Source organism: Teleopsis dalmanni, unplaced genomic scaffold (assembly GCF_002237135.1).
Source record: "Teleopsis dalmanni isolate 2A unplaced genomic scaffold, ASM223713v2 unscaffolded_contig_0578, whole genome shotgun sequence".
Taxonomy (NCBI): Eukaryota; Metazoa; Arthropoda; class Insecta; order Diptera; family Diopsidae; genus Teleopsis; species Teleopsis dalmanni.
In genome coordinates, this window is record NW_024031960.1 from 1 (window position 1) to 12,812 (window position 12,812).

The window sequence follows — 12,812 nt, forward strand, 5'->3', positions numbered from 1 at the left end:
TCCTACTTTAAAAAATATGACGTGGACAGACATTTACCACATTCTGAAAATTATATACAAAAAACTAACAATTTTGAACATTGTTTCAATTTTATATACAATATATAATTTTTAAAATAAAAAAAAAAAGTGTTTTAATTGATGTTTAAAACGATTTGAATACAAACATTTTAACATAAAAGTCGATTAAAAATTTCAAAAGTTATTCGCCATTTTCTAAATTTGTCCGGAATAGTGGTTTTTATTAACAAGTCAGAAAAATCTTTTTTCCGAAATTATTATGTAAAGTTTAGAGTGCAAATCTATGTAAAATTGTACAAATTTTATTTTAAAATTAAATATTAATGCTATTAAATATTAATTTATTTAATTTTATATAAAAGTCTAATGTCGAATGTAGGACTGCTGAGTACTTATGTATCATGTGATATGTAGCAGTCTATTAAACTGCTAATTTTACATATGATACCATATTGCACTGATTTGACATTATATGTTTTCTGAGTACTTTTATATTCACTATTATATGAATATTGTGGTGGCAAACAGACATTTTGTGCATAAATACAATCCTAATCACTTTGGTTTTATTTATGGATATTTCATAATCAAAAATGATTTTAGAAACATATATAATGACGAACGAGTAGCAACATTGAGTACTTTGAATTTGCTTTGGCTAATCAAGATTAATCGTGGATTTCTAATGGAATGTGCGGATACGGGTCTCCTAAGGCAAGTCTTCTCAACCCGTACAAGTTAATAAAGTTGCACCATGTAGATCCACTTGAGATTGTAGTGCAATTGTAGTGAAATTGTAAGAATTTTGAATATATTTTATTATTGGTATTCGTTCTACCCTCACTAAATAGAACACTACATAAATAAACGCGATAGCATCCTCTTTCATTCCATGAACTTCACTTGTATTGATATTAAAGGAGTGTCTCATATATAAGATTGTTTTGTAAAAATGTTTGCAAATAGAGAACAATTTGGTTATCTAGAAACCATACTTTTAACAGATGTCAATAATGTAGGAAAGAAAATCGCACTCTTGAGATATTACCTTCAACTTTCTTCCCAAAACTGAATCAAGTCTCTGAAAATGTGAAATCAGTATTGAAATTGGGTTAAGGTAAAACTCAATAATAACTTTATCCATAATCAATGCAAGAAACTAATTAGAAATACTTCAATTCGGTGAGTTAAAGCTACAATTGGCTGAGTAAAAATTAAATTGGTATTATTTTGTATAATCCATTAGTTTTCGACCTACAACACAGTCAAAACTTAATTACCTCGGGTAAAAACTCCTAACATCGAGAACAATTATGAAACCATATGATTTAATAAGAAAGACAATAATGACTAGTGGAATAGTGGATTAATTACGTTGATTTATTTAAAATTTTAGGCATTTCCATTTCAATCTTATAGCAGTCTTATATACTAAAGACGGACACACCTACTTTTAACCTTACAATTTTTAACTTGCAATTTTTAATTTCAAATTTTTTACTTCAAATTTTTTACTTCAAATTTTGAACTTCAAATTTTGAACTTCAAATTTTGCAATTTCAAATTGGAACTTAAAATTTGTGAACTTTAAATTTTGAACTTCAAATTTTGAGCATAAGAAATATTGTACAAAGTTTATGAAATTAGAAAAATATAAAAATACATAACTTTATTTCCTCTTCCGTTTAATAGGAACCACTGAGTGATGTTCTTCTTCAGTATATTTCCTTTTTCTAACGCGAGGAAGTTGATCGACATTTTCTAGTAGTAGCTTTTCGTTCCTCTTCCTAGATTTTGCAATCTTTTTCTTTTTACAAGTTTCCTTCCGTTTCGTCTGGGTGGGTGTAGGTGGACTTACGCGCTGTTTCTTGACCTTCTTGTTGACCTTCTTCTTGGGCTTAGCTTTTTCATCCTGCATTTCGGTCCTAATGCACTTAACGTTTTCACGTTCCTTCTTCATAACTTTTACTTTCTTTTTTGTGTCTTTTTTCGCTTGAGTCTTTCTGGCTCTTACGGCATCTGTATTAACCTTACCCTTACCACATTTTCCACTTAACAACCGTGCCGTGACAGAGCGTGTAACAATAATGGAGCGTCTAACAGTAATAGATTTGCGTCTAACAGTAATAGATTTGCATCTAACTGCTTTTCCAGTCGCAGCATCAGCTTCACTATTTGAAGACACCATTTGTTTTAATTTCTGGCGATCCATTATTAAGCTTTGGCAATGGACTAAACTACTCGGACTCTGCTTGTAGTAAAAGTTGTTTCTTGCTTTCTATTGAAAATAAATTGGTTGGTACGATATACCTCTAGCAAAGAACCTGATTTTCTAACACACAATCAGACTGATTGATAGTTTTTAAATATTTTTCAATTGAAGTTAAATTTAATTCGAATTTTGACTTCTATTTAGCTTGCTTATTTAAATATACAAAATTCATTCAATTTACAGAAATTAATATTTTTCCCAAATACTGAGGGGGGAAAAGGAAATAAAAGTAAGAGACCTTTAAGTCTATTTTCTTTGTGAACCATAACATAGATTGCTGAAAAGAATCTATTTGGGAAAATTCTTTATCATAATTTACAGTATCGACAATTTCCAAGATTTATATAATTTAATAATAAATAGGGCATCAAATTTATCAATATTTAACATACTGAAAATTTTTGTTCATTTGAAATGTTTACAATTAGAGGTGTTTTTGAATAAACTTTTCTTAGAAACCCTACAAGCTGGAAAATATATTGGACTCTTTGGTATTAAAGTCCTTAGCGATACCACTTAGTGCAATTAATAGGGTGTGATCGCAAATCACCAATAAGGTGACTATAACTAAGTATTCCTGGTTCTGCTCCCAATCAGAAAATGTTTTTTCCCGGGTTTAATAGTCACTGATCCATCAGTGTCACAATAATTACTTTAAATCATTACTATTACGAACTGTTACGATAATAACGAACTACAAAATTTATAAGAAATCTCTTGGAAGAATTGTAGCAGGCTCTTCTTACCTTACAGATGTTGTCTTTCCGAAAAGTTATTTCTGTTTTTACCATAAAATCGTTGTATACGCGGTTGATGACAATTTTGATGACAGTCTGGATCTTCAGTGGTGAATATGTGCATATTTTATCGAATTCGTTATCTATCTCGATTTGTAAACAATCAATGCGCTCAGAAGCCCAGAACTTATGGAACTCCCTTTCGGTTTCAGTGAATCAATGGATTGTTTCTATTTAAATACATTTTATAAAAATGCGTTGTGCGCTGTAGTTGGTAATATAATCCGATATAGTCCGATTGTCAGTATAAAATTTTTATTGTATATAATTTTTACACTTTAAATTTGACCAATAAAAGTTTTCATTACTTTTAGCTTCTAATTTTATAGGTTCAAAGTCTTGAGACTGCCACTTGTAGTCCAACAATTATACTGACTTAAAAACCAAAAACAATTCTGCTTAGGTATTAAATAAGACATTTTGTTATTATATTTCACTACTATTCAAAAATCGATCTATAAACATTTATAGTCGTTTTTTCTTTTGAAACGACTACATATTTCTTTTGTATAGAAGATGTTTCAATAATGTGATTGCCAATATGACTACGTGATATATAATTATTAGCAGTTTAATGCAGCATTAGATCTGTTTTCAATTTTTTAGCCATCCATGATCACATCCATGAAAGTGAAACCTTCAGCGTTTTGATACCAGACCTTTGTCCAACCATCTGTATTTACTTCTTGTTGCTGTTTGGTATGTGGACATGGATTAATGTCTGTTGATTGACTTGTCCAAAGTCTGCTTTTTCAAAATTTAGAGCTTTGAATTTTTGTAACCCTACTTTATTGATCTGCGCTACTTTTCGGCATACAAATCCGTTGATGGCATGATTTAAATAATTTTAAGGGGATCTGCTGACTTTAAGAGTAGCCGCTGCACTTGAAGCAACCAATAAAGAGTTTTTTTCTAGTAAAATTTTTTATATTATCTTATCTGCTGCATTCTAGGACTTATGGTGTTTTTATAAGGTCGTAGTAACATTTGCTTATTGATTGGGTTTTCACAAGGGGAGAAACCCTTTTAATAATAATATAAGAGAATCAATAATAACTACGTCCTCTGATAGTACTAGTAATTGAAATAATTTGATTTCAGTTTATTTCGTATTTACCTGTCATTCCCATATTTATTTATCTCACTTTTATTTTTCCCACATATATTAATATTTCATCGCAGACAGATCAAGTATTTGCTGTTTAAACATTGGTCCGACAACTTTAAATAATTTTATTCGCAAATTACCTGACTTCATAACAGATAAGTAATAGTAGGTTTTTTACTTAATGAAAGGTTTCAATGTGTCCACTACATAAATAAATAGATCATAAGGAATATTCGTATGGAAATAACACGTTCTAGAATAAGAGTAGATTAAACACAAAGTCCAGAAAGTCCAGGTTTACAATCTGTGATAACAAGTTTTATAATCAGATTTTAATCCAGTACTCTTGTTTTTATTTTTAAGTTATATATAAATAATAATGACACTTCAAATATATTTGTTTTTTATGACAAAAAAGAACAGTCAAATCAACTTAATAAAAAATTTTCGATAAAAATTTCTTAATATTTTCATAAGAATTTGACTGATATATACTATATTTTTGTATCAAAATAATTATGTGGTTATTTAAGAAATTATTTGGCAAATCAAACGTGGAAGAAAGGTAATTAATTTTTATGAAAATTATAAATTAGATTAATATTCATAAAAACTTTTTTCTCTAATTTCTTTTTGTGATTAATCTCCGTAATACCACAGCCGGAACACAGAAGCATCTGGAATCGATGCAATACCAAATACGGACTTAGCAGGATCGAGCTGCAGTTCGCAATCTCCTCCAATTGAACAGGTAACGATGGTGTGTAATGAGACGTCAGTTTCGGACAGTAATTTAAGTATCCGCGGTAGTGTCGTTTGTGATGATCTACCACAAAGGCAACTATTACCTGTAGAAAAGACAGAGCTCAAGATAGAACACGTTTATAATTTACGTAGTCGTAGCAAAAATTCAATTTCAGAGAGCCTTAATGTAAATGAAGAAGGTTTAACTTCTCGAGTTGTGAATGATGAAAAGACAATCTGTGGACAAAAACAATCCATTCATGCTCAAGATCTTGGTAAGCGAAAGAAGGATGAATTCACTCAAAATGGTGGTGGTGATACTATAAGCCGTTCGGTTGTAATAAATGAAACAAAAGTTGAGAAGAAACTCAATATTGCAAAACGTAAAAGGTGTAGCACTGATGAGGCTGCAACAGCTAAAAGGATACGTACTGAGGACGAGGATGGAAATGATGCTTCCAATATGGACACAAGGGATGCTGAATAAGAAGAGTAAAACTTGAAATATAACTAAAGTAAAAGTCCACCTTAATAAGTATTTATTTTCGTATATTTAGAGTTAGTCATATATAGAGTTATAATTTAATTCTGGCATTAAAAAAATTCTTTGTCAATTTTCTGCAAGGAAAGCTTTTTTCTCAATAAAGAAACTTATTGCCACCTACACACCTAAGGTAAAGTGAAAGGTTTCAACAGGTTTTACATATATCCTGTAAAAGGGATTATGGGGTGTAGGATTGCTAGCAGGCTATTGTTGATCATATTTAACAAAAACGAATCCTTCCTACTTTAAAAAATATGACGTGGACAGACATTTACCACATTCTGAAAATTATATACAAAAAACTAACAATTTTGAACATTGTTTCAATTTTATATACAATATATAATTTTTAAAATAAAAAAAAAAAGTGTTTTAATTGATGTTTAAAACGATTTGAATACAAACATTTTAACATAAAAGTCGATTAAAAATTTCAAAAGTTATTCGCCATTTTCTAAATTTGTCCGGAATAGTGGTTTTTATTAACAAGTCAGAAAAATCTTTTTTCCGAAATTATTATGTAAAGTTTAGAGTGCAAATCTATGTAAAATTGTACAAATTTTATTTTAAAATTAAATATTAATGCTATTAAATATTAATTTATTTAATTTTATATAAAAGTCTAATGTCGAATGTAGGACTGCTGAGTACTTATGTATCATGTGATATGTAGCAGTCTATTAAACTGCTAATTTTACATATGATACCATATTGCACTGATTTGACATTATATGTTTTCTGAGTACTTTTATATTCACTATTATATGAATATTGTGGTGGCAAACAGACATTTTGTGCATAAATACAATCCTAATCACTTTGGTTTTATTTATGGATATTTCATAATCAAAAATGATTTTAGAAACATATATAATGACGAACGAGTAGCAACATTGAGTACTTTGAATTTGCTTTGGCTAATCAAGATTAATCGTGGATTTCTAATGGAATGTGCGGATACGGGTCTCCTAAGGCAAGTCTTCTCAACCCGTACAAGTTAATAAAGTTGCACCATGTAGATCCACTTGAGATTGTAGTGCAATTGTAGTGAAATTGTAAGAATTTTGAATATATTTTATTATTGGTATTCGTTCTACCCTCACTAAATAGAACACTACATAAATAAACGCGATAGCATCCTCTTTCATTCCATGAACTTCACTTGTATTGATATTAAAGGAGTGTCTCATATATAAGATTGTTTTGTAAAAATGTTTGCAAATAGAGAACAATTTGGTTATCTAGAAACCATACTTTTAACAGATGTCAATAATGTAGGAAAGAAAATCGCACTCTTGAGATATTACCTTCAACTTTCTTCCCAAAACTGAATCAAGTCTCTGAAAATGTGAAATCAGTATTGAAATTGGGTTAAGGTAAAACTCAATAATAACTTTATCCATAATCAATGCAAGAAACTAATTAGAAATACTTCAATTCGGTGAGTTAAAGCTACAATTGGCTGAGTAAAAATTAAATTGGTATTATTTTGTATAATCCATTAGTTTTCGACCTACAACACAGTCAAAACTTAATTACCTCGGGTAAAAACTCCTAACATCGAGAACAATTATGAAACCATATGATTTAATAAGAAAGACAATAATGACTAGTGGAATAGTGGATTAATTACGTTGATTTATTTAAAATTTTAGGCATTTCCATTTCAATCTTATAGCAGTCTTATATACTAAAGACGGACACACCTACTTTTAACCTTACAATTTTTAACTTGCAATTTTTAACTTCAAATTTTTTACTTCAAATTTTTTACTTCAAATTTTGAACTTCAAATTTTGAACTTCAAATTTTGCAATTTCAAATTGGAACTTAAAATTTGTGAACTTTAAATTTTGAACTTCAAATTTTGAGCATAAGAAATATTGTACAAAGTTTATGAAATTAGAAAAATATAAAAATACATAACTTTATTTCCTCTTCCGTTTAATAGGAACCACTGAGTGATGTTCTTCTTCAGTATATTTCCTTTTTCTAACGCGAGGAAGTTGATCGACATTTTCTAGTAGTAGCTTTTCGTTCCTCTTCCTAGATTTTGCAATCTTTTTCTTTTTACAAGTTTCCTTCCGTTTCGTCTGGGTGGGTGTAGGTGGACTTACGCGCTGTTTCTTGACCTTCTTGTTGACCTTCTTCTTGGGCTTAGCTTTTTCATCCTCCATTTCGGTCCTAATGCACTTAACGTTTTCACGTTCCTTCTTCATAACTTTTACTTTCTTTTTTGTGTCTTTTTTCGCTTGAGTCTTTCTGACTCTTACGGCATCTGTATTAACCTTACCCTTACCACATTTTCCACTTAACAACCGTGCCGTGACAGAGCGTGTAACAATAATGGAGCGTCTAACAGTAATAGATTTGCATCTAACTGCTTTTCCAGTCGCAGCATCAGCTTCACTATTTGAAGACACCATTTGTTTTAATTTCTGGCGATCCATTATTAAGCTTTGGCAATGGACTAAACTACTCGGACTCTGCTTGTAGTAAAAGTTGTTTCTTGCTTTCTATTGAAAATAAATTGGTTGGTACGATATACCTCTAGCAAAGAACCTGATTTTCTAACACACAATCAGACTGATTTATAGTTTTTAAATATTTTTCAATTGAAGTTAAATTTAATTCGAATTTTGACTTCTATTTAGCTTGCTTATTTAAATATACAAAATTCATTCAATTTACAGAAATTAATATTTTTCCCAAATACTGAGGGGGGAAAAGGAAATAAAAGTAAGAGACCTTTAAGTCTATTTTCTTTGTGAACCATAACATAGATTGCTGAAAAGAATCTATTTGGGAAAATTCTTTATCATAATTTACAGTATCGACAATTTCCAAGATTTATATAATTTAATAATAAATAGGGCATCAAATTTATCAATATTTAACATACTGAAAATTTTTGTTCATTTGAAATGTTTACAATTAGAGGTGTTTTTGAATAAACTTTTCTTAGAAACCCTACAAGCTGGAAAATATATTGGACTCTTTGGTATTAAAGTCCTTAGCGATACCACTTAGTGCAATTAATAGGGTGTGATCGCAAATCACCAATAAGGTGACTATAACTAAGTATTCCTGGTTCTGCTCCCAATCAGAAAATGTTTTTTCCCGGGTTTAATAGTCACTGATCCATCAGTGTCACAATAATTACTTTAAATCATTACTATTACGAACTGTTACGATAATAACGAACTACAAAATTTATAAGAAATCTCTTGGAAGAATTGTAGCAGGCTCTTCTTACCTTACAGATGTTGTCTTTCCGAAAAGTTATTTCTGTTTTTACCATAAAATCGTTGTATACGCGGTTGATGACAATTTTGATGACAGTCTGGATCTTCAGTGGTGAATATGTGCATATTTTATCGAATTCGTTATCTATCTCGATTTGTAAACAATCAATGCGCTCAGAAGCCCAGAACTTATGGAACTCCCTTTCGGTTTCAGTGAATCAATGGATTGTTTCTATTTAAATACATTTTATAAAAATGCGTTGTGCGCTGTAGTTGGTAATATAATCCGATATAGTCCGATTGTCAGTATAAAATTTTTATTGTATATAATTTTTACACTTTAAATTTGACCAATAAAAGTTTTCATTACTTTTAGCTTCTAATTTTATAGGTTCAAAGTCTTGAGACTGCCACTTGTAGTCCAACAATTATACTGACTTAAAAACCAAAAACAATTCTGCTTAGGTATTAAATAAGACATTTTGTTATTATATTTCACTACTATTCAAAAATCGATCTATAAACATTTATAGTCGTTTTTTCTTTTGAAACGACTACATATTTCTTTTGTATAGAAGATGTTTCAATAATGTGATTGCCAATATGACTACGTGATATATAATTATTAGCAGTTTAATGCAGCATTAGATCTGTTTTCAATTTTTTAGCCATCCATGATCACATCCATGAAAGTGAAACCTTCAGCGTTTTGATACCAGACCTTTGTCCAACCATCTGTATTTACTTCTTGTTGCTGTTTGGTATGTGGACATGGATTAATGTCTGTTGATTGACTTGTCCAAAGTCTGCTTTTTCAAAATTTAGAGCTTTGAATTTTTGTAACCCTACTTTATTGATCTGCGCTACTTTTCGGCATACAAATCCGTTGATGGCATGATTTAAATAATTTTAAGGGGATCTGCTGACTTTAAGAGTAGCCGCTGCACTTGAAGCAACCAATAAAGAGTTTTTTTCTAGTAAAATTTTTTATATTATCTTATCTGCTGCATTCTAGGACTTATGGTGTTTTTATAAGGTCGTAGTAACATTTGCTTATTGATTGGGTTTTCACAAGGGGAGAAACCCTTTTAATAATAATATAAGAGAATCAATAATAACTACGTCCTCTGATAGTACTAGTAATTGAAATAATTTGATTTCAGTTTATTTCGTATTTACCTGTCATTCCCATATTTATTTATCTCACTTTTATTTTTCCCACATATATTAATATTTCATCGCAGACAGATCAAGTATTTGCTGTTTAAACATTGGTCCGACAACTTTAAATAATTTTATTCGCAAATTACCTGACTTCATAACAGATAAGTAATAGTAGGTTTTTTACTTAATGAAAGGTTTCAATGTGTCCACTACATAAATAAATAGATCATAAGGAATATTCGTATGGAAATAACACGTTCTAGAATAAGAGTAGATTAAACACAAAGTCCAGAAAGTCCAGGTTTACAATCTGTGATAACAAGTTTTATAATCAGATTTTAATCCAGTACTCTTGTTTTTATTTTTAAGTTATATATAAATAATAATGACACTTCAAATATATTTGTTTTTTATGACAAAAAAGAACAGTCAAATCAACTTAATAAAAAATTTTCGATAAAAATTTCTTAATATTTTCATAAGAATTTGACTGATATATACTATATTTTTGTATCAAAATAATTATGTGGTTATTTAAGAAATTATTTGGCAAATCAAACGTGGAAGAAAGGTAATTAATTTTTATGAAAATTATAAATTAGATTAATATTCATAAAAACTTTTTTCTCTAATTTCTTTTTGTGATTAATCTCCGTAATACCACAGCCGGAACACAGAAGCATCTGGAATCGATGCAATACCAAATACGGACTTAGCAGGATCGAGCTGCAGTTCGCAATCTCCTCCAATTGAACAGGTAACGATGGTGTGTAATGAGACGTCAGTTTCGGACAGTAATTTAAGTATCCGCGGTAGTGTCGTTTGTGATGATCTACCACAAAGGCAACTATTACCTGTAGAAAAGACAGAGCTCAAGATAGAACACGTTTATAATTTACGTAGTCGTAGCAAAAATTCAATTTCAGAGAGCCTTAATGTAAATGAAGAAGGTTTAACTTCTCGAGTTGTGAATGATGAAAAGACAATCTGTGGACAAAAACAATCCATTCATGCTCAAGATCTTGGTAAGCGAAAGAAGGATGAATTCACTCAAAATGGTGGTGGTGATACTATAAGCCGTTCGGTTGTAATAAATGAAACAAAAGTTGAGAAGAAACTCAATATTGCAAAACGTAAAAGGTGTAGCACTGATGAGGCTGCAACAGCTAAAAGGATACGTACTGAGGACGAGGATGGAAATGATGCTTCCAATATGGACACAAGGGATGCTGAATAAGAAGAGTAAAACTTGAAATATAACTAAAGTAAAAGTCCACCTTAATAAGTATTTATTTTCGTATATTTAGAGTTAGTCATATATAGAGTTATAATTTAATTCTGGCATTAAAAAAATTCTTTGTCAATTTTCTGCAAGGAAAGCTTTTTTCTCAATAAAGAAACTTATTGCCACCTACACACCTAAGGTAAAGTGAAAGGTTTCAACAGGTTTTACATATATCCTGTAAAAGGGATTATGGGGTGTAGGATTGCTAGCAGGCTATTGTTGATCATATTTAACAAAAACGAATCCTTCCTACTTTAAAAAATATGACGTGGACAGACATTTACCACATTCTGAAAATTATATACAAAAAACTAACAATTTTGAACATTGTTTCAATTTTATATACAATATATAATTTTTAAAATAAAAAAAAAAAGTGTTTTAATTGATGTTTAAAACGATTTGAATACAAACATTTTAACATAAAAGTCGATTAAAAATTTCAAAAGTTATTCGCCATTTTCTAAATTTGTCCGGAATAGTGGTTTTTATTAACAAGTCAGAAAAATCTTTTTTCCGAAATTATTATGTAAAGTTTAGAGTGCAAATCTATGTAAAATTGTACAAATTTTATTTTAAAATTAAATATTAATGCTATTAAATATTAATTTATTTAATTTTATATAAAAGTCTAATGTCGAATGTAGGACTGCTGAGTACTTATGTATCATGTGATATGTAGCAGTCTATTAAACTGCTAATTTTACATATGATACCATATTGCACTGATTTGACATTATATGTTTTCTGAGTACTTTTATATTCACTATTATATGAATATTGTGGTGGCAAACAGACATTTTGTGCATAAATACAATCCTAATCACTTTGGTTTTATTTATGGATATTTCATAATCAAAAATGATTTTAGAAACATATATAATGACGAACGAGTAGCAACATTGAGTACTTTGAATTTGCTTTGGCTAATCAAGATTAATCGTGGATTTCTAATGGAATGTGCGGATACGGGTCTCCTAAGGCAAGTCTTCTCAACCCGTACAAGTTAATAAAGTTGCACCATGTAGATCCACTTGAGATTGTAGTGCAATTGTAGTGAAATTGTAAGAATTTTGAATATATTTTATTATTGGTATTCGTTCTACCCTCACTAAATAGAACACTACATAAATAAACGCGATAGCATCCTCTTTCATTCCATGAACTTCACTTGTATTGATATTAAAGGAGTGTCTCATATATAAGATTGTTTTGTAAAAATGTTTGCAAATAGAGAACAATTTGGTTATCTAGAAACCATACTTTTAACAGATGTCAATAATGTAGGAAAGAAAATCGCACTCTTGAGATATTACCTTCAACTTTCTTCCCAAAACTGAATCAAGTCTCTGAAAATGTGAAATCAGTATTGAAATTGGGTTAAGGTAAAACTCAATAATAACTTTATCCATAATCAATGCAAGAAACTAATTAGAAATACTTCAATTCGGTGAGTTAAAGCTACAATTGGCTGAGTAAAAATTAAATTGGTATTATTTTGTATAATCCATTAGTTTTCGACCTACAACACAGTCAAAACTTAATTACCTCGGGTAAAAACTCCTAACATCGAGAACAATTATGAAACCATATGATTTAATAAGAAAGACAATAATGACTAGTGGAATAGTG

At 29.9% G+C, this 12,812-nt stretch overlaps 2 protein-coding genes across 2 annotated transcripts; both read left to right on the forward strand.

The window, feature by feature from the left end:
* Positions 1–4,671: 4,671 nt before the first annotated feature.
* Positions 4,672–5,637, forward strand: LOC119663564. The gene is made up of 2 exons (XM_038073173.1): positions 4,672–4,763; positions 4,859–5,637. Exons 1-2 carry the CDS (start codon positions 4,717–4,719, stop codon positions 5,427–5,429), a joined length of 618 nt encoding a protein of 205 aa, XP_037929101.1. The 5' UTR covers positions 4,672–4,716; the 3' UTR covers positions 5,430–5,637.
* Positions 5,638–10,374: 4,737 nt separating this feature from the next.
* Positions 10,375–11,341, forward strand: LOC119663565. Its single transcript, XM_038073174.1, has 2 exons — positions 10,375–10,466; positions 10,562–11,341. The coding sequence occupies exons 1-2, from the start codon at positions 10,420–10,422 to the stop codon at positions 11,130–11,132; spliced, it is 618 nt and encodes a 205-aa protein (XP_037929102.1). The 5' UTR covers positions 10,375–10,419; the 3' UTR covers positions 11,133–11,341.
* Positions 11,342–12,812: the final 1,471 nt, after the last annotated feature.